General features: G+C 43.7%; 1 protein-coding gene across 1 annotated transcript; it reads right to left on the bottom strand.

Annotated features, from left to right (window-relative positions):
• Positions 1-9301: 9301 nt before the first annotated feature.
• Positions 9302-20663, bottom strand: OVGP1 (oviductal glycoprotein 1). The gene is made up of 11 exons (XM_007449277.1): positions 20583-20663; positions 19974-20003; positions 19362-19566; positions 18329-18385; positions 16492-16657; positions 15883-16007; positions 14503-14611; positions 14217-14402; positions 12493-12609; positions 11158-11293; positions 9302-10171 (listed from the first exon to the last, which is right to left on the bottom strand). The coding sequence occupies exons 1-11, from the start codon at positions 20605-20607 to the stop codon at positions 9705-9707; spliced, it is 1623 nt and encodes a 540-aa protein (XP_007449339.1). The 5' UTR covers positions 20608-20663; the 3' UTR covers positions 9302-9704.
• Between the last annotated feature and the right edge of the window lie 1889 nt (positions 20664-22552).

Genomic DNA, 22552 nt, shown 5'->3' with positions numbered 1-22552 from the left:
TATATACCCAGGAGTGGACTTTCTGGGTCATGTGGTAGTTCTATTTTTAGTTTTTTGAGAAATCTCCATTTCCAGTGTGGCTGCACCAATTTACATTCCCACCAACAGTGTACAAGTGTTCAGTACAGTGTACAGTGTTCCCTTTTCTCTACATCTTCTTGCCAAAATTTGTTTTTTGGGTTCTTTTTAATGATAGCCATTCTAACAGATGTGAGGTGATATCTCATTGTGGTCTTGACTTTCAGTTCCCTGATAATTAGCAATGTTGAGCATATTTTCATGTGCCTCTCGGCTACCTGCATTTCCTGTGTGGAAAAGTGTCTATTCAGTCGTTCTGCCCATTTTTCAATCATTTTTTTTTATGTTGAGTTATATGAGCTGTTTAAATATGTTGGATATGAACCCCTTATCTGTCATAACATTTGCAATATTTTCTCCCATTCAGTAGGTTGTCTTTTCATTTTGTCAGTGGTTTCCTTTGCTGTGCAAAAGCTTTTAAGTTTAATTAGTTCCCATTAATTTATCTTTGTTTTTATTTCCTTTACTTTAGGAGACAGATCCAAGAGGATATTGTTATGATTTATGTCAAAGAGTGTTCTATGTTTTCCTATAGGAGTTTTATAGTATCCAGTCTTACATTTAGGTCTTTCATCCATTTTGAGTTTATTTTTGTGTATGGTGTTAGGGAGTGTTCTAATTTCATTCTTTTACATGTAGCTGTCTGGTTTTCCCAGCACCACTTATTGAAGAGACCGTCTTTTCTCCATTGTATAATCTTGCCCTCTTTCTCATACATTAATTGCCCATAAGTGCATGGATTTATTTCTGAGCTCTCTATCCTTTCCATTGATCTATGTGTCTGTTTTTGTGCCAGAACCATCTTGTTTTGATTACTGTAGCTTTGTAGTATAGTCTGAAGTCAGGGAGCCTGATTCTTCCAGCTCTGTTTTTCTTTCTCAAGATTGCTTTGGTCATTCAGGGTCTTTTGTGTCTCCACACAAATATTAAAATGTTTTGTTCTAGTTCTGTGAAAAATGCCATTGGTAATTTGATAGGGATTTCATTGACTCTGTAGATGGCCTTGGGTAGTATAATCATTTTGACATATTGATTCCTCCAATCCAAGAACACAGTGTATCTTTCCATCTGTTTGTGTCATCTTCAATTTCTTTTATCAGCATCTTATAGTTTTTAGAGTACAGGTCTTTTTTCTCCTTAGGTGGTGTCTTTAGGATTTTCTATGTATAGTATAGTGTCATCTGCAAACAGTGACAGTTTTACTTCTTCTTTTCCAATTTGGATTCCTTTTATTTCCTTTTCTTCTCTTGTTGCTGTGGCTAAGAGTTCCAAAACTATGTTGAATAAAAGTGGCAAGAGTGTACATTCTTGTCTTGCTCCTGATCTTAAAGGAAATGCTTTCAGGTGTTCACCATTGAGTATGATGTTAGCTGTAGGTTTGTCATATATGGTCTTTATTATTTTGAGGTATATTCCTTCTGTGCCCCCTTTCTGGAAAGTTTTTTTCATAAATGAGTGTTGAATTTTGTGAAAAGCTTTTTCTGCAACTATTGAGATGATCATATGGTTTTTATTCTTCAACTTGTTGATGTGGTGTATCACAATGATTGATTTGTGGGTATTGAAAAATACTTGCATCCCTGGGATAAATCCCACTTGATCATGGTGTATGATCCTTTTAATGTATTGTTGGATTTAGTTAGTATATTGTTGAGGATTTTTCTGTCTATGTTCATCAGTGATATCAGCCTGTAGTTTTCTTTTTGCGTGGTATCTTTGTCTGGTTTTGGTACCAGGGTGATGGTGGTCTCATAGAATGAGTTTGGGAGTATTCCTTCTTCTGCAATTTTTTGGAATAGTTTCAGGATAGGTGTTAATTCTTCTCTAAATGTTTGATATAATTTGCCTGTGAAGCCATCTGGTCCTGGACTTTTGTTTGTTGGGAGTTTTTTAATCACAGTTTCAATCTCAGTACTTGTGATTAGTTGGTTCATATTTTCTATTTCTCCCTGGTTCAGTCTTGGGAGATTGTACCTTTCTAAGAATTCATCCATTTCTTCCAGGTTGCCATTTTATTGGCATATAGTTGCTTGAGGTAGTCTCTTATGATCTTTTGTATTTCTGTGGTGTCCATTGTAAGTTCTTTTTCATTTCTGATTTTATTGATTTGAGCTCTCTCCCTTTTTTTCTTGATGAGTCTGGCTAAAGGTTTATCAATTTTGTTTATCTTTTCAAAGAACCAGTTTTTAGTTTCATTGATCTTTTCTATTATTTTTTAGTCTCTATTTCATTTATTTCTGTTCCGATCTTTATGATTTCTTCACTTCTACTAACTTTGGGTTTTGTTTGTTCTTCTTTCTCTACTTCCTTTAAGCATGAGGTTAGGTTGTTTACTTGAGATTTTTCTTGTTTCCTGAAGTAAACTTGTATCACTATAAACTTTCTTCCTAGAACTGCTTTTGCTGCATCCCATAGGTTTTGGATAATTATGTTTTTGTTTTCATTTGTCTCTTTCAGTTTTTGATTTCCTCCTTGATTTTTTCAGTGATCCACTTGTTGTTTAGTAGCATATTGTTTAGCCTCCATGTGATTGTGTTTCTTCCAGTTTTTTAATTGTAGTTGATTTCTAGTCCATAACTCTTTACTTTTTAAAAAGTATGTGAAAATTTAATGAGTTGACTAAGCAATAATATACCAAGTGCATTATAACTGGAAAATGTAAATATATACATTATTCACCATGTATTTTTGCTAAGCACATTTTTCATCTTCACATACCTTGGTCCTTAGTTTGAAATATCATGCTATTTTCCTTTTTAAAAAATTCCTATATGTCATATGAAGCAGTACTGACTTTATTCTGTACATGAAAGGGGCCATTAAAGTTTTGTTTTTTATCTAGTGAATGACACACTTAATACCTTCTATATATCATTTATACATAGTTTTTTAAAGTACAGCGTCTCAGAAGCATTTAGTGAAAGAGGCCAGTTACCAAAATGATTCCCTACTAAAGTTGTAGCTGGCAGAGGGAAGTGGCTGGAACTTTGTCATGAATCTACTCTGAATCTTTTGACCTATGCACAAGCCCAAAGAAGGTTCCAATTTCACTTGTATCGTTTAATGTTTCTTTATAGAAGTAAGTTCTTAAAGGGAAACTTAAGAGCTACAGAGGATATGCTTATAGCAATAACTCCCACTTACTGAACACCAACTTTACACCAAGCACATATTTCCTCTAACTATTGTAACAGCTTTATGAGGCTCATTTAGCTTCTCCATGATCACAGTCAATAAAAGGCAGAGCTGAGATTTCAAGTCTGGTTTGTCTGAACTCAACTTCTGTCTAACCACGACCTCCTCCTCTAGGCCCTCTGTGTGCAAGCTCTCCTTGCTTCAATGTGAAAGAAAGTATCAACTTTAATGATAATGACAAAGAGATTTATATTTGATTTAATTTTTAAAGAAAGGTATTCTAATTGCTTTTATCATACTCTCCTAGTTTTCTTCCTGCCTCCTTAAAAAAAAAAAAAAGTAACCATGTATGCTCCTGCCACCTGGTGGCAATATTTCTAATTTACAAAAAAAGGTTTTAGAAATGTTGAAAGGAACCTTTTATGTGGCTCTTCAAATTCAAATTAGAAAGTGACCAAAGCACATAGCATCCACAGCTTGCTTTCCTAGGTAGATACAACTGGTGCCTGCTCACTAGTCATGCCCCTGTGAGCCCTTCCTATCCATGTTAGATTAGCCAAACCATCTCCTTGCCAGCAGTTCCTAAGACTTCTCCCACTGCACATCTGTGTCTCTGGCCTCTTGTCATCCCACACACTCCAGTCTCTATTAATGCACATAGAAAGTCTTCTTTGCAGTATGATATTAGTACCTAAGCTCTCTGACTCTGTTCTTTGCACAAGTGAAACAATGTCTGTAAAGCACAGAATGACCTCTAAGCTCTCTTAGATAATCATTTGAGTGATTGTCTTATCTCTCTCACTGTTGTTTAAAGTCTTGTAGAAAGTTTGTTCCTGAAATACCAACCTACTGCCCATAGCACAGTGGCTTCCACTCAGAATAATTACTCAGAATTTTCCACCCAAGAGAGGAAAGAGGGGAACATTACTCAGGCTTCTGTTCCCCATTAAAAGGGTTGCACAGGCACCTTCTCTTCAAGGCAATGGGTCTGTTAGGAGACAAGCACTGACACTGCTCCTTGACAATTGTGGTTCTTTCAGACCTAAGTAAATTTGTGTGATGTGCCATATCTCTGTGGGAATTGATCACAGTGTATATTAAAAAACCACTGTTGTGGCCGGTTGTTCTTATCACAATAAGTATGAAGAGTTTAAAGAGTTGGGGTGGGGCATATTCAGCAGGTATTATAATTCTTATGAAGCATCATTCAAGAACTGAAAATTTCTTCCATTTCTTAGTTCAGGGTTATCCAGTCTGAGTGAGGGCACCCATCTGGAAAGGTAGCGCAAAGAAAACAATGAATTAGAAGGAGGTGCTGGGTTCTATGGCTCCCTGACCTTCAGGGAATCAGTAGGGAAAAGCTTGCAATTAGGCACTGAAGGCTTTGGGGTATTGCTTATCTAAGTATTTGCTACCATTGAGTCCTTTGGTTATTTTACTGGTGCCATTTTTGAGGGCTTGCAAACTGAGCTTTGTGAGGAAGATGCAAGGGTGAAGTTTTTATTCTGCCAACAATGAACTGACTGTATGATCATAAAACTTAGTCCTCTCAGAGTGGATATTTCAGGACTGATTCTAGGAGTTTGTGTACAATACAACTTTTCAGTTGTTAATTCATAATTGTCTAAATTACTACGGTACAATTATAAGTTCTTAAGTTAATGAAGTACTTACCAACCACTGATACTGGGCGGTAGGAAGTGAGGTCTGGAAAGGCTATAATTTTAGTACTCACTGTTAATCTGCTCTATATTGAGGGCATCCTATGTGCAGAGATCAGTACAATCTCTTCTCCAAAGTCACAACCTCCCCTCTCCAGAGATTATAGTTCCCCTTCTTAAGATGTTAGTGAAAAATTGGGAGTAGGTGGAAGCTATATTGAAGTGAAAAATTGAGGATGAGCATCAAAGGAAATTAGCAGAAAATAGTGCCTTATTTCCCACAAAGGGGTCCCCAATTGATGGTAGTTAAGTCTAGGGACATGAGTAGCCACCTTCAGTCATTTCCAATAAACTCCCAGCTAAAGTCATGGATAATATTTTCCCAACTTGAAGACCTGAGCTAAATTTGGGAGCCAGACTTACTGGGTTTGAATTGCTGCTTGCTATATCCCAAGCAAAAATCTTCTCGTGGTCCATGTTGTTGTAGGCACTGAGCCAGACCCAGGGAAGGCATGGGGCAGAATTGTACTCTGCAGGACAGCATGCTCCATCAAGATTCTAGAGATGGGGTCTGAGTTCAGATCTAACATTCTAACTCTTCCTTCACACTGTTAGGTTAGCCTCTATCCTCAAGAAATGACAAAAAAATAAATCCATACCTCCAGCTGATCTTAACACATCAGAGAGAGCAAAATACCAGGTGTTTTATATACTATAGTTCAACAAGCATTCACAACAATACCATGAGTTATATTAGATTTTGTCAGCTCCAAACTCCTTCCTTAGGAATTCACCCTTCCCCTACCTCCACTTCCTTCAAGAGAGGCAAACCTTGTTAGTGCTCCCTCTCCCACTTCTGGTCTCAGTGATGGGTACATTATTTAGGCCCAGAAAAATTTTGGAGCCTCATTCCCTAGAAACAATGACTGATACCAGGATTAGCACATGACCCTCATGAGGCCACCAGGGTCTTTCTTGCAATGGACATAGAGTTATCATGTGAGATAAGTATTCCTTCCACTGGGAAGATATTACTTTGGGGATTCCAGCAGCAAAATCAACTTGATCAGATGAAGAAGATTGTCTGCAAAATTAAGGCAAATAAAAGCAAGCAGAGATTTTGTGTGTGTGTGTGTGTGTAAGAGAGAGGAGAGAGAGAGAGAGAGATCCAGCTCTACTGACCACCCCAGAGCAGGTACAGTGGGGTAAAACAGAAAATTAACATCTCCTTCTTGGGTTGTGTGATTTCTCAGCCTGACGATTATTAGCATCATCTTACTTTAAATTTGGATTCTCTTCATATATTTCTATCCCTGCCATGCTTTGGGGAACTTGTATTTCTAAAGCACTCTAGCTTAGCCTGAAAATTCTGTGATTTTTCAAATCTTAAAACAACTCCTCACCCCCCAAAAGTGCACCATCAAGAAACAAGCTACATGGTGATGGATGGAAACTAAACTTTTGGTGGTAAGCACACTGTAGTGTATGCAGAAGTAGAAACAATAATGTTGTACACATTAAAAAAAAAAAGCTACAAATACTGCACAGCCCATTGGAAGTGTAGACTCTCCAAAGCCTACTTCAGAAGCGGTCATGAAGGAAATGGGCAAGAGAAGGCTCCAAGAAAGCAGTCAGGAATAATATGGCATGCACATCATGTGCTAGGCACTCTTCTAAGTGTTTTAAGCATATTAATTCACACACTGAGTCCTCACATTTACCAACAAGGCAACTGAAGCAGGAAGAAGGTAAGTAACCTACCCAAGGTCACAAAAAAACCAAGATCAGAATAAACACAGTCTGGTCTGGATACACACATTAACCACACACTCTGCTTCTTCTGTGAAATGGACAAGAGATTCCTATCAGAGAGAACTAGGGGCTGGCAGGTGAACTAACCAAAGAACTCACACCCTGCCAAGGAGGGAGTCTTTGTAATTCATAGTCAACAGGATATTTTTTTTTAACATCTTTATTGGGGTACAATTGCTTTACAATGGTGTGTTAGTTTCTGCTTTATAACAGAGTGAATCAGTTATACATATACATATGTTCCCATATCTCTTCCCTCTTTGTCTCCCTCCCTCCAACCCTCCCTATCCCACCCCTCCAGACAGCCACAAAGAACCCAGCCGGTTTCCCATTCTTTTATTTTTCCAAAGGGAACTTTTACTGGGGGAGATGAAAATAACTTGCCTTGTAGTTTATAGGTTATCAGGCCATGGGGGTCAACTTAGGACATAATCACGAGGACTGTGTACCACCCAAAAACCTTGGCCTTTGAGCTGCAGGCAGTAATTGAAGGGACTTTGGAGTCAATTTCCAGGAAGATAATAAGTAGTTTCTAAACATAAAAGAAGGGTTTGCACAGATATTTGAATAGCCAAAAGGGCAGATGTATGGCAAAGACTGCTATTTACCCCCAATATCTGTCCTTACTTTTATATATGTCATAGTATAAAAATCCTAATATTTACCGGAGTCCATGGCCTACCAGAATAAAACCAGTATTTGTCAGGTTTCATTGCAGAATGAGTTCACTTTCAGAACAAGTCCACAAGAGAATGTGTGACCTCAACATTGAACTCCCCGCTTCCCCTTTACTTGTGACCAATACAGGGTAGAACCTTGACTGCCCACTGATCTATGTTTTCAAAGAGATGATGAAGTTGGAAGTTCCAACCAATTTACAGCTAAAAGATAAGTTCCCAGAAGCTTATAAGTAAGGTTTTTAAAATATAGAGATAAATAGAAACTGCCAGACACATTACCCTTGAATAAAGCACATGTAGAAAAGGGGACAGAAAAAAAAATCACAAAGATTCACCAGAAATATTTATTGTCCATATAGGAGCTAGTGGGAAAAGCTCCACCTCTATCTCTTTTCTATACTATAAGAAAGACCAATTAAATATATAAGCCCTAACCTTTAAGGAGATGAGTATAGGGTTTACACAAAATTAGAAGAAGAAACAAGATAATCCGGTGTCCAGAATGAAATGACAACCCACCTCTATTCCATCAAACCTTAATACGAACATGGAACCCTTTGATCCAATCGTGCTATCAAAGCACGTGCGGATACACACACACACACACACACACACACACACGTAAGTTTAGCTTCTCTTAAACACAGGAATATTGAGCTTGCATGGTAGGTATTGCGGTAATATTCTCCAATTTATTTTTGCCTCCCTGTATCCACTTGGATAATTCCCTACCATTCTAACTCTGGGTTTGGTCATTTGACTTGCTTCGGCCAATGGAACAACAGTAAATAAGATTCAAGCAGAGACTTAAAAATTAATTGTCTATTGGAGATTTCTCTCTTGCTTTCTAGTAACAATGAGACCACAACCATGTAAACTAGCCAGTTGAAGAATGCAAGTTCTCATGCAAAGAGACCTCAGTCAGCCCAGCTGAGGCCATGACAAACCAGCCCACCCCAACCCAACCCACTAGCTGACTGAAGATGCCTGAACCATTCCAGCCAAGACCAGTTCAGACCATAAAAACGACCTGGTTTTTCAATTTAAAAAAAAGTAATAATTCTTAAAAAAAAAAAAAAAAAACCCACCTAGTTGAACACAGCCTAAATTACCAAATTTTAGATCTATGAGCTAAATAAATAGCTGTTTTGTAAGCCACTAAGTTCTGAGGTTGGTTTGTTTTGCAGCTTAACTGATTTGGGATTTATGGTGTGGCAATATGGTCCCGGGAACATGTGCCTACACATGTGTGGATACAGATTACACCTGCTTTAATCATTTATGATAGGTGCCTGCTCCCACAGGTATTTTAATGAGACCCTTATCTTAAAGTCTTGGAGTCTGCACTTCCAAAAGAAAAGGTAATATTGGTGGTAGATCTGACACTCACTAGCATCATTGTTTCCCAGAAAAGGGGGGCTAGAAATTGGTCTTGTGTCTATATTGACTATGGGGGTCAATCATACCCAGGAAAATACTCTGTAGGTGGACGGCAGTGTGTAGTATAGGAACTGGTGTTTCTGGAGGAGACCTAGGAGAAGTTTGCAGGTAACACACAAAATAATGATTTTGTCTTCCCCTCCACCACTTCTTATGGAGAGAATAGGTGGGGGTGTTTTTTCAGAGACAACTAAGACTTTACAAAGTAGGGAATATAATTGGAAGGCACAACACCCTCCTCCTTCTCTCAGCCCCCTTGGGGAGTATGGAAAACTTCTTTAGAGGAGATTCTGGCTCTGACCAACAGTGAAGTCAGCAGTTGTTCATGGCAGAGAGGGAAGCACATAATGGACACCGGAATCCACATCAGCATGGGCTAGACACAAACTCCCTCTTTCCAAAAATAACAGGAAAGTGACTTTGAAAGGGAGAAGCTGACAACTGGCTAGCACAGGTCATTTCAAGAAAAGAACTTCAGAGAACTCAAATGAATTCTTATGCTTCCAGTTTATTCAACAGAAAAGAGATTAACTCAGTGTGGCCTGGGGCCAGCTTTGCCTCAAGAATGGTTTATGAATGGCTGGGCACAGGCAGCTTCTGTCAGGGGACCTAGAAGAAAAGGCAAGGACTTTCCCCAGTTTCTGCCAACAACAGATCTTAGGATCCTTGGTCCACAGCAGAGTTTTCTGGATTTTCTTTCTTTAGAGAGAGAGGACTCACTGGAAGGGTTACTGAGTCATCAGAGGAATGATTCCATCAGTGGGAACAAAGGGCTTGTCAAAAGCAAGAGGAGTGTGTCCTGGGGGCGAGATGACAGGACCAGAGAGCAGCATCCAGTTTTCAGCTTCTGTGTGAAGACCAAAGTAACCCACCAGGGGTTCAGGGTCCACCTCAGAAGTCAAATTCTCCTCTCAGGAGTCTCAGTCTGCCCAGCAGGGGTGACTGTCATCTTTCCTGAGGGGATGGTCATCTTCTCAGGGGCTTCAGCCTTCCTTCTTGGGGGCATGATTTTCTCTCCAGTCTGAAGATGCATAGGAGCCACAGTTATCCCTCCAGGGGTCACAGCCTGGTGGCCCACAGGGGTCATGGTCTCCTCTCCAGGGCTTTCAGTCTTCCATTCTGGAGCTAGAGGGTGTTTTCCAAAGGACAGAGTTTCCCTTGTAGGGGTCACAAGCCCACCTCTGGGGACTGTGGTCATAGTTTCAGACTTTCTATGGGTCTCGGTGGCCACAGCCTCCCCTCCTGGGGGCAAGATCCCCAAATCAGTGGTCAAATCCTTGATTACAGTCAGCCTTTCTGGGCCAATTCTTGAAGAATTCACAGCAGTTGAGAGCCAAAATTTTGGTGGAGGAGTTGAGCTGAACTCTAGAAGAAATCATCAGAAAAGGTTGAGATTCCTACCCCTTCCTTCCCATCCTATTACTGGCGGGACTAGACCCACTCCAGGGCTGAAGTACCTGCTCCCAAACCAGAATTGGAGGATTTCCTAATGCACCCACTTGAGGACATAGACAAAATCTCAACACACAGAAGCCCTGCTCCCCTACCTCATCATGTTAACATGATCCCAGGGACCCATGGGCACTCAGTGGGTCTGTTACATTTCCGGTGAGTAACCCCAAGGATGAGTCTGCCAGTTCTCTATGCTTAAGCCCTTGATTTGACCTTTGCACCTTGAGTAAGACCTTGCCCCCAAAGCCTATTTCTTACTTGTGGAATCCTCAAGGAGAACCCTTTTGTGTCCCCCCCTCCTGCGAGGCACCAGGAACAAGGCTGAGGGCAAGGAAGCTGCTCTAGACAGCATGCTGTAAAGAATTGGGTTGGAGTCCCATTTCCATCCCTGACTGGCTGTATTATCTTTCTGAGCCCTAGTCTCCTCACAAAATGAGGGTTATAGACCACCTCCAAGATTGCTGCAACTCTAGCATGCCAGGTTCCATCTCCTAACTGCCAAGGCAGTCTCTACTATCAAAGAGATATCAAAAAGAAACCTAATTTCCTTTTCTGGCTCTTGTCGCATGAAAACAGGAAAAAGAAATAGAGAAATAAACTAACATATATTGTGTTCACTATGAGCCAGCATGTTTTCATTCCATATCTCATTTAGTTTGTATAATGTCCTGAGTATAAGGATTACTCCCATTTTGTAGATGGGGAAAACAAAGCTCACAGAGGTCAAAGAGAGCATGCATTCAAACCAAGATTAGAAAGCAGACTAGCATGGCATCAAAGCTTATTCTTCTCTTTCAGTGTCATGTTGCCTCACCAAAGCCTTCAGATCTAACAGAAAGCACGCACCAGTAGCTGGGTGTGCAACAGCCAACCCCAGTTTCCAGGTCATAGCTACTCACCAGCCTTCACCAGGAGATTATTCAATGTGTAGACAAGGGGGAAAGGGCCAGTTCCACAGAAAGTGCCCCTGACGTCATCCAGGTCCAGTGTCCACACCATGGCCCCCCCAAAATGCTCTCTCATTATGAAAAATGCCTGAAAAAGCAGTAGTCAGTCAACCCACTGTACTAGGTACAATGGCAAAAACAGATGGGCTCTCAGAAGGCAATATGGCAGAATGGTTAGGCATGTAGTCTGTATTTGAATCTAGCCTCTACCGCTTATTGCTATGGGATCTTGAAAAAAGTTACATAAAGCTATGTGTCTTAGTTGCCTCAAGTGTAAAAAAAGAAATGGATAATAACATTTCCAACATTTTTAGGATCCAAAGAACTCCTACATGCACATGGTACAACATGGATGGAACTGAAAGACATTATGGTAAGTGAAATAAGCCAGTTACAAAAAGACAAATACCATGATTCCACTCATAGAAGTACTTAGAGTAGTTAAATTCATAGAGATGGAAGGCAGAGCTGGGATTAGCAGGAGCTGCGTGAGGGAGGAATGGGCAGTTGTTTAATGGGTGTGGAGTTTCAGTTGGGAAGACAAGAAAGTTCTGAGATGGATAAGGGTGATAGTTACACAACAATATGAATGTACTTAATGCTACTGAACTGTAACAAAATGGGTAAAATGGTGACTTTTATGTTGTATATATTTTGCCACTATTTGAAAAACAATTTTTAAATTCCTACATGTAAAATATTTGGAGCAATGCTTTGCACATAGTAAATGTTCATAAATGTTAAATACTGTCTGGCTCTCCAGCCTGCTAATCACCACTATCATCATATTAAATGATAGATATTGCTTTATTTTTAAAAAATCACATCAACATACCTTATACCGTAGCGATGCTAGAAAGGAGGAGTAGAGCAGATAATATTGTACCCTTTACACATGTAAGAAAATAAAGGCTTTTATCCATGATTTTTTAAATTTCAGATATAACTAAAAGGCAGATGTTTAGCCTTGAATACAGGTTTTATTATTACTTTATGAGTGCTTTCTGTAAGGCTGATGGAAAAGATACAATCTGTCACATCCAAACAGCTCTAAGGCCAAATCAGTTGGCTCCTTCTGGGCTTTACTTTTCCCAAATGTAAAATAAGAATGAACCCCATAATTGTTAAGTTTGAAACTGAAGATTCTGAGATTTTTTTCTACTTACAGGCTAACAAGTTAACCTGCCAGTTTTATAGGTACACATACACTCACACACTGTACAGACAAAGTCCTCATGGAAGCAGAGGGAAACTCTATGCTGGAGCAAGAAAGGAACAAGGTCTCACCTTGTAACTGAAGCTGACGGCATCATCATAGCCAACCCACTCCTTCCCCTTGTAGGCATATGGGACATACTGATCATCAATCCAGCGCTTCTTTGCTCTCCAGATGAAGGAGCAAATCTGCCAAGAAGATCACCAGGTCAGTTCTGTGAAGTGCCATGGAGGAAAGAACCAGCAAGGATAAAGAACCCAAGAATCCCTCACCAGGGAGTGAGAAGAAGGTAGACCAAAGAGGGGGTGGGGAAGCCACTCACAAAGGACCTTCTCTCTATTCTGCAAAATTCCTACTACTGCACATTCCTGCCTCTGACATCCGTGATGGATAAACAGAGAGAGAACCAAGGAGTGGCTGACATCCTTAAGTAACCAAACAAGGGTTTGGTAAATAATGTCAATACCAAACTACTACAGTAACAAACTTGACTCTGGACCAAACCTGTATCTTTTTCAAAGAATTTTCATGAACAAGTATCTCCTCTGTTCATTAAAACCAACATAAACTGCCCCATCTAGGTAGTTATCAAACTAACTTTCAAATCTATAATAAATATAAAGGTCTCGAAGGTAGGGAGAACTAGGTTATTACAATCAAAGAAGGATTGAGTGTGGACTGGGTACCCATCCCTGAGCTGGAGACCACAGGCTGCAAAGACGTAGATGTGTTCAAGCTGGGCTGCAGAAGTTAATGTGTAAGGTTTGTTTGTTTGTTTTAATTAAAAGTTTAGTCTACCAAAATTTCTTTGACCCATAACGTCCTTCAAGAACACTCCTTCAACTATGTTATCACTCATAACCATGCTTCATTGGACTAGCAGGAAAACATCTCCAGGCAGCCAGCACAGAATAGAGATTGGAGAGACACCAAGCACCTCCACTACTACCTCAGGTAAAGACACAGCTCACCCCCTGGCGCCCCTACACACCTATGTCTATGGGCCTGCTGTTCTCTGCCTAGGAGGTCCTTCCCATCTTGTCACTCCTGCCCATCAGGACTCTACCTGTGCTTCAAAGATCTGCTCAAAATCCACCTGTGCCATAAGACATTCCCAGGTAATATAGCCACCCACTCGGTGCCCCTTACTGTCTTCTCTTTTGTTTCACATCCCTTGGGTCCGTGTCTCTTTCCTTCAGTCAACAGTAAGCTTTGCTGAGATGGGGATTAGAGAGTGGAATTAGGGTAGAGGAGAAAGAATCTGTGATGGGAGATGCCTTGAATTACTTCAAAATTATCTAGTAGTGGGAGGGAGCGATTCAGGGAGCAGAGAAGAAACAAGAGTGGCCATGAGTGGTTATTGATTGAAGCTGGGTGAGGGGTATTTGGAAATCAGGGAGAGTGAGAGGACATTATACTATCCTTTTACCTTGGCAAATGTTTGAAATTATATATATATATATATATATATATATATATTGCAAATATCAATTATGTTTAGGCCATATATTAAGTCAGGATTGACTTAAATATCTTTTAAGATTCTTCTAAGGGGTAAAATATCTGTCCCACTCCATTCATACTCCACCTAGTCCCTCACCCCTAACAAAGGACTCAAATAACTTCCCCAGGAGAAACAGAATATCCCAGAGAGTGAAGGTTTCCCTTGCCCCAGTAAACCAACTCCTTGTCCTGTCTCTAGCCCTCACTCTTGCCTTTCTCCCTGTCCTTGCTCTTGCCCTGGGCTGGGGTGTGAGAGCCCTAACTAATAGACAGAGCTCCCCATTCCTGTCACCTCATAATAAGCCAAGAAGCCAGCTTGCTTGGTGTACTTCCCTGGAGATGCTGGTCCCACAGCTTCTGCCCACAACTCATTCTTAGAGGCTTTGAGGAGGCGAAAAGTACGTCCATAGGTGGGGAGCCCCATAAGGAGCTTCTCAGGTGCTGCCCCAAGCTTTCGCCAGTAGTTCATGGCATATGCCTGCAGGCAGGAAGAACACAAACCCCTCCTTCTTACCAGGAGCCAATGGCCTGACTCAGGGACAGATTTCTGGGCCACATGAGAGCTTTCTCTTTCTTACCGAAGATTTGGGGTCCTTGGGCATAGAGAACAGCGGGCTATTGTGTCCTGTGAACTTTTCCCAGCTTCCATGTAAGTCATAAGACAAGACGCTGATGAAATCCAGTAGTCTGTAAGAGGCAGGAAGAGGAGATATGAAGATCGTGCTAGCTAGATTTTCAAGTCCGATCATCACAGCGATGACTAGCTAACTAGCTGTAAATCGGGCACCCAACTTCCCTGCCATTTCTGCCTGTGGGGACGGCCCAAGCTGTGTGCCCCTGGAACACACAGCTGGTTAGGGACAGCGGTGCCTCAGGACCTATGCCATGCTGAGAGTATCCAAGGGAGTGAGCAGGGGTCAGAACAGAAAACGAAGGCATTCAGGCTGATACAAGTGCAACAGAGGTCTGCATAAATCGTCATGTGTAAGCAGTTCTGACCCACAGCATGAAAAAGCTTCTGTCCTTCTACCATTATAGGAACCATTGAAACCCATCTCTTCCAGAAAGCTTTCCAAATGACAAAGTGTAATTGAGCCTTATCAGGTCACAGGTGTACAGGTTAACATGGATTGTCTAATTTAATTTTAATCTGTTCAATGCCCTAAGTACTACAATTGTCTCCATTTTAAAATGAAGAAATTGAAACTCAGACCGTTATCTAATTTGTCTAAGGTGACCCAGCTAGGTGAAGGTGGTCTCACTCAACCCTGCCTGGCTGTAAGACCAACACTAGCCAATTGTGCCCCACTATGTCTCTCACCTTTCCTGCCACCATGGAACCACTCTCCTTAAGTGTAATCACATGCAAAAATTGCATGTGATTTCTTGTGTTCTGCATCTGCCTCAGTTATCACATCTGTAAATACCCGATTCTTGAGCTTTGAGAAAATTAGTCCAGAGCTGTTCAGAAAGTTAGGAGCTCTCTTTTGCCTGATTTTGTAACTTTTGCACGAAGACCTGTGCTCTGAAAACTGGGCCTGACTGGGCATTTGTATTTTTGTTTCAGTGGCAGTAGTTGGTAATTAATCCATCTCTATGATACCAGCCATCTGGCACGCAGTGTATGTCTAAGGGGACTCTGGGACAGCAGAGGCCAGACTCCTGGATTCTTCTCCTAGAGACCCAGCGATAGGCGATACAGATCTCTACCCAAGAGGATGCTGTGGTGCAGACTGGTACTACATCACCTCCCTCTGATCTCCTAAGGAAAGCCCAGAATATATTGGAATAACCCTTGTCCCCACCTATGCTCCTGATCAGCCCACCCTCAAAGGTGCACTTACAGCAGGGCAGGAACATGGAAAGCTCAAGGACAGTGCTTGGGCACCTCTGGGGTTCTGAGCTTGAGATGTCTCCTTCCCTCCAGTGTCCTGCCCACCAAGGCAGCACCCACACACCTTACCAGGAGGGGAACATCATATGCTTTTTGGATGACACGGGGGTCCCCAGAGACAGCAGCAGACAGCAGCAGCCTTGGACGCATGGTGAGCTGCGCCTCCTTCCTGAAAGCAAGCAGGAGCTCCTGGGAAGAAAGAGAGGCAGACGCGAGAACCACACAAAGCAGAGTCTGGGAAAACAAGACTCATCCAAGAAACCTTTATTTACGGAGCCCCTTGAGCCAGGAGAGTCGGACACAGGCCCTGCCCACCGGCTCGTGAGAAAGGCGGACGTGAGCCAATGCGGTAAGTTATTGAACAGAAGGCTGGCAGCAGGCCCAGGAGCAGAGTTCAGACAGCCCACCTGAGGGAGTCCAGGAGCTGCACAGAGAAGGCATCACTCAGGCTGGAGGGCTGGGCCAAGGCCCGGATGTGACAGAGAGAAAGAGCCGCCATAGGGCCCTTGCTAGGCAGCTCTTTGTCCAACACCTGCAGGTGATGGCAGTAAACAACCTTCTGTTACCGCTGTCTTGCCCTTGTCCCCGGCCTTAGGCTTCCCCTGTGCCCTGAGCCCAGAAATGATCAAAGTAGAATCATTTCTGGATTCGGGAGCTGCCAGGCTGGCCTTACTTCAAGTAAGAAGACAAAGGTCCAGCGGTCATGCCTGGGGCTGCCTCTAAGTCCAGGGTACAAGAAGAAGAGGTCCAGACCATCAAAGCCATGTGTCCTCAGGAGGGCTATCACTGAATTGACAAACTTCTGCCGGTTGGCGAACGTGGACAGCATCGTGGTGAACCTGCAGGGAGACCAGAGGTGGGTGAGGCCAGGAGTGTTTACTGCACAACCTCAGCCTCCCTTACGAGACCCCTTGGTTCGCACCCCGTGGAGGGCACAGTGGATGTGACTGAGGAAAGGAAGGCAGGTCTTTGAAACTCTCAGAGCCTCTTAAAGCCCCTCCCAGCACGGGGCTCCAATACCCAGGAATGGGGACTTCAGGCTCCAGGGAGGATTTGCAAACCACAACTTCCCCTGCCAGATGGAAACAAGCACACAGCCTGGGGTGGAGAGAGCAGGCTCAGGCCAGCTTGGCCTCTGAAAACATGGTCCGCCCCTAGCCAGGCACTGTCCCTCTGCTGTTTCCTTGTGGGTAACAGCTCAGTCCTGACACCCTGTCCTGGCACTGACTTTCTCTGCTTGAACAGATTAGCGGAGGGAACATGAGCCAAGGGCCAGCATTTCCAGAAAGATCTCTGAGCTAACGTGGCACAAGAGGGCCATGCTCAGACTAGGAGTTCTGTACCCTTTGCTCTTTTGTTCTTTGGCTGTTTGATTGTTTTCTTTCTTTTTTTTTTTTTTCCTAGTGCTTTCTCTTCCACAGTGAAGACACTACTGGAAAACTTGTAACTTATCGGAGTTGAACTTTAAGCAATTAGGGACTAGTCCTGAGTGCAATGATTAGAAAATTAACCAGATTCAGACTTAGGCAGGCCTAGTTCCATTATCTGGTTTCCACCCATAGCTGGGCGATCTCTCATGGTCACCTGTGTGAAATATGGTAAGTTTCTTAAGCTTGCGCTCTTGCTTTTCTCTGCAACTTTAGAATGTAAACAGCCACTTTGTAAGCCTCTCCCAAGTAACCATGAGTTAACGCATGAAAAGCCTCTGGGCAGCGTTTGTACACAGCAAATGTTCAATAAGTTGTGGCCCAGGGAGAGGTGAAGCCTGGGGTCAGGCAGAGCCGGTTCTCACCCAGTTCCCTGCATCCTCCCTGCATTGCTCCTGGGTTCTGTGCCAGGTGCTTCCTCACATTCCCCCACTCTCAGGCCTCCAGGTGTCCCTCTCCTACAGCTCCTTCCTCTAAGGCAGGAAGGGAGGCAACGCTCTACCCTTGGCCTCAGCCATGAAATAGGGGAAAAGTTTCTTCAGAGAACATGAAGGCAGTTTGTCACCTCCACACTGCCTAGTGGAGGGTAACGAAGAGTAGCCACCATGCACTGGACACAGACCATGTGCCCAGGTGCTCAGCTGAACACCTGGTTTATATCACTTTCTTTCCTCCCATCTTTTCAGGTTGATACCACTGGCTCCATTTATAAAGCGAGGAAACCCAGGTCCTGGGAGGCTTGGGGTTTATCCATGTCCTAAACAAGGCTCCTCCCCTCTCTGAGGCAAAAGCCCTGCCTCTTCTGAAGCATTGAGGGGACAACTGGGAGCACCCCACTTTTCCCCTCATTTCCCCCCAGCCCCTTTCTCACCACCTCCTGGACCTGCCTTGTCTCCCCTCACTCACCATGGAGGAGAGGTCGGGGGACCCTGGACTCCAGGGCCAGGTCAGGACTCGGGGGAGTACTAGCGTGTCTCCCCACAGCCCAGCTGGCTCCGCACTCTGTCCTCACCTCCGGCCTGCCTGCTCCTGCCCCATACACCGCCCCCACCCCAGAGAGAAGACCTGACAGCACAGTCTCACCTTGATGTCCCGAAGTTCCACCCCCCGATGGACAGCAGTGTTTTCAGCTCCCTGTTCCTGTGATGCAGGACAGAGTCTGTGAGCTGGGTTCTCATTCATTCATTTGGGGACTGGGAAGTTGGTGGGGATGGGAGGACAGGAACGGAAAGGGGGAGACGGGTGGGGGAACCTAAGGAAGAAAAGCGCAGAGCCCAGCAGAACCCGAGAAGGGAAGAAGGAAACGAGGGACACAAAAGTCCACACAGCCCACACAAAAGTCATCACACCCAGGAACGCCAAGGCGGCCCAAAGGCCCCCAAACGCCCCGCTCCCCTGACATTCCCATAAAAAGGAAAAGAAAAAACATCCTAAAATTTCTCTTCACTCATTTTCTTAGTCAACAAATGTTTACTGAGCAATTATTATTTGCCACTGACTGCTTTAGGTGCTTGAGATACAGCAGTGAACAGAGGACAAGCTCCCTGCTCTCCTCTCCAGAGCTTGTAATCTAGTGACATGGATTTTCCCCACCCTTCTATAACCATGCATGCAGTGACAGACCACCCCCTGGACAGGAGAGCCCAGGAGTCCTGGGGAGGGAGTACTGAGCACCAGCTCTCTGCCGGGCACTGACCCAGCCACTGGTGAACAAAGATATCACAGACATTGGCCCTTCCCTTGGGGAGCTCATTTGCAGGTGATAGATGGTAATAGAAACACTAGCATTTGTGATGCACAGCCCTCTCTGAAGCGCTTGAACAACATTAACACATAGAATCCTCAACATGGCGCTTGAAGGGTGACTTGAGGGATGCCAGCCAGAGAAGAGAGAGGAGGGCATTCCAAGCAGGGGCCACAGCAGCCACGAAGGCAAGGAGGCAAGGACGAGCTCAGAGTGCTGGTCAGTGGGGAGCTCCCAAGGCAGGGAAGCTCCAGAGTGCCCTGGACAGAAGGCTAGGACCCAAGAATCAGAGGAAAGTTGACGACTCACAGGAGAAAGGGATTAACTCGCTTCCATTTGTAAAATACAACCCCACATCCAAAGTGAACACACCTCTCCTTGAGCTTGTTGAACTCTGGGTAGAGGATTTTCTCATCCTGGGGATCCTTAGGAACAATCTGATTGTTGTTCATTGAGGCAAAGGCAAATACCAGGTGGGTGCAGAGAAAGGGGTCCAGGTCCCGGGGCAGGATCGAAGCAGGGCTGGGCCGACTAAATGCCCAGTTGGTGAAATAACACACCAGTTTGTGGGCAGCACCTGGCAGGGGAGAGCAGGCATTTGTTGGCAGAAACCAAGGTGGGGATGGAGCGCAGCTTCCACAGAGCAGCGCGGACACAGCTCAAGAGGCAAGGCCACTGTAACACCCCCCCACTCACACCCCAAAGCTACACTGAAGGCAGGTCCTTCCCCCACTGCTGGGGTCCCCGGGGGCGGGGGGAAGAATGCCTTGTGAAACCCTGGTCAGAATGGATCCTCGAGTCTGGATCCTGGCACAAGGAGTGAGCCAAACAGCAGGTGACTGATAATCCTCTGCTGAACTGCATTGGGTCAGCGATTCCTGACACGGAGCCAGGGCAGGGTGGGGCTGCAGGGGCACTAGACATGGAGCACTTCTCAGGTGGACACTCTCCCTGGCTCTGGAGAGGACCACACAGGGTCCTTACCATTGTGGTGTTTCAGCACAAGAACCAGCCCTGCAGGACATAAAGGAGGAATCACACGCAGATTCACAGGCACACCCGGAGTGACACACCCCAGCACACCCTCCAGTTCTGAGTACACCCACCAACTCAAGCAAATGGAGACACACACACCCTTCCCTCTTTCCTCTTCTCTGCACTGAGCAGGTGAAGCCAGATATATCTAATCTCCTTTCCACTTCAGTAAACACCATACATATACACACATGCTTTGCACAGGGACAACCATGACATTTAGAAGTCCCAGCAAAATCTCTAGGTCAATGGTTCTCAACCCTGGATGCTAATTTAAAAGTAGTGTTATCCTGGCTCCTCCCCCAGAGATTCTGAATGAACTGGTCTGAGGTGGAAGCCAGGCATAAAAATGTTTAATGTGCAGCCAGAGCACAACCACTGCTCTGATCACTCCTCCCTGGGCCCCTCTGGCCCTTCACTGTGTCCTGTCCCACCTCTACCTAATCCAGGGCCCCAAGTCGCAGGATGCTTCCCAGGAACCAGGGAGACAATGAGCTAATGAAGCCTGGCACCTCCTGAACTAAGAGACATTGTGGAGCTGGGACCCACCACACTCACCAACCCAAAGCAACAGCTTCCCCATCTCCGTGGTCTGAGAGCTGCAGGTCTAGACCTCGAGCCCCTTTATATGCACTTCCCCAGGTATAACCCTGGGACAGCACTGGGATAGCCCAGCTAAACACAGACAAAACCAGGAACAGTGATTAACGGGCAGCTGCCCCAGTGTCACAGTGACCCCAGCATCTCCAGTCCTCCCGCCCAGCAGAGCTATAGATCTCAGATCCAACAAAGCAACAACTCCCTCTGACACTGGCACAGAGTGGGTGTCCGCCATGGGCCCTGGCAAGGGCAGGGTGGTACTCAGCCTCTCTTTCTGGAATTCAGCCCTACGTGGACTGAGTATGAGGAAGAAACACTGAAGGGCAGCAGTAATTCTATTGTTATAAGATTAGTGGTTAGAAAAGCTGTGTAATGTAAAGTTAAAAAGGCCCAGGAACATATGTATTTGTATAACTGATTCATTTTGTTATAAAGCAGAAACTAACACACCATTGTAAAGCAATTATACTCCAATAAAGATGTTTAGAAAAAAAAAAAAAAAAAAGGCCCAGCTATGGACTCAGGCAGGCCAAAGTTTGAATCCCAGTGTCAAAAATTAGAAGTTTTATCATCTTGGGCAGTTATTTAGCTCTTTGAGCTTCAGTTTCCGCACCTGTAAAATGGAGATAACACTTGAATTTACCTAATAGGGTTTTATATGAATAAAGAGATAACGTGTGAAAAACTGTTAGTTCAGTGCTTTGCTTATAGTAAGGGCTCAGTGAATGGTAGTAGTTATTAGGGATGGCACAGGAGATTCCTCCCAGAGCAGGGTTCTCAAACTCAAATGCTGACAGGCAGGTAATGTAAATCGGTGAAGTGGACACAAGAGAATAGTTTACTTTCCACTTGATTAGAACAACATTCCAAGTCCAGTGATACACTTCAAGTTCTCTTATCAGGAGACAACAGAGATTGGTATGAACAGGGGCAGAACTCTGAGTAGCCACTAATTTCTGCCTTACAGTGAAATAGAACCAATCTTTTGGAGGATTCTTCAATTTCTCAAGAGAAAACAAAAATCTGAATTTTTGTTTGAGTCAACAATGTTTGAGCCAGTGTAAGAGCCAATGGTGACACTGCCATGAGAAGTGTCACGAACCTCAGGAATATAATGAACCCAATTTTGGACACCTGGGAGCCAATTTTTTAAAAATATAACAATAATATGAAGGATAAATAACATAGATCTATACTAGAGTGTTTTCATGATCTACCAGTTTTCTTTTCTGCTATAGAGGCTCTCAGATCATGAGTAGGTCCCATATTTCAGGGTGTGAACCTCAATCAGGGGGGACCAGAAACTGGATGTTCTCATGTATCCACTATGCCCATCCTCCTGGAGACTTACACAGCTCACCTAATCCACATGCCACTGAGGTGCTAACCAGATATCAATATAATAAATGACACTGGGAAGTAACAATGACTAGTGGTTGAATTCACTTCATTTCCAATATAAAGAAACTAGGAAAGTTTAATTTGTATCAGCAGGTTGCTTGGATATCATGGAATAAAAACAATAAGTTGGTATAGAATGTTTAGGGCAAGGATATTTCACTGAAACTTGGGAAAGCCAGAGAATACCCCACCCAACAGAGGCTGTGTCTCCATTTGTTCAGCCCTCTTTGCCTTCCTTTATGCATTCAATGAATATTCACTCAGCGCAGGCCAGGCCCTGATAGGCACCCTAGGTATGTGGTGATGAAGACAGTTTCTGCTCAAGAAGCTTCTAGTCTAGTGAACATATGGATCACACTCCTCAGAGCCAGTGTGTGTCCCTCTCTTGTATCTCTCAGATGAGTGCAGAGTGAAGCACATGAGTTTTGTTTCCAAACAACCTTGAGATCCAATTCCCGCTCTGCACTATCATTAGGTCTCACCTGCATGTTCAATGCCACCCTCCATACCTTCAGCTAATATTAATC

This window comes from Lipotes vexillifer, unplaced genomic scaffold (assembly GCF_000442215.2).
Source record: "Lipotes vexillifer unplaced genomic scaffold, Lipotes_vexillifer_v1.1 scaffold393, whole genome shotgun sequence".
Classification (NCBI taxonomy): Eukaryota; Metazoa; Chordata; class Mammalia; order Artiodactyla; family Lipotidae; genus Lipotes; species Lipotes vexillifer.
The sequence above is the reverse complement of the archived record's forward strand: the minus strand, read 5'-3'. Positions and strand labels throughout refer to the sequence as shown.

Coding starts and splice junctions, on each gene's coding strand:
- OVGP1 (XM_007449277.1), bottom strand. CDS start 20,607: ATGGGGAAGCTGTTGCTTTGGGTTG. Junction 18,386..19,361: donor TTCAACAAGCTCAAGGAGAG/GTGTGTTCACTT, acceptor CCTGCATCACAG/GAACAGGGAGCTGAAAACAC. Junction 16,658..18,328: donor TGGAACTTCGGGACATCAAG/GTGAGACTGTGC, acceptor GTCTCCCTGCAG/GTTCACCACGATGCTGTCCA.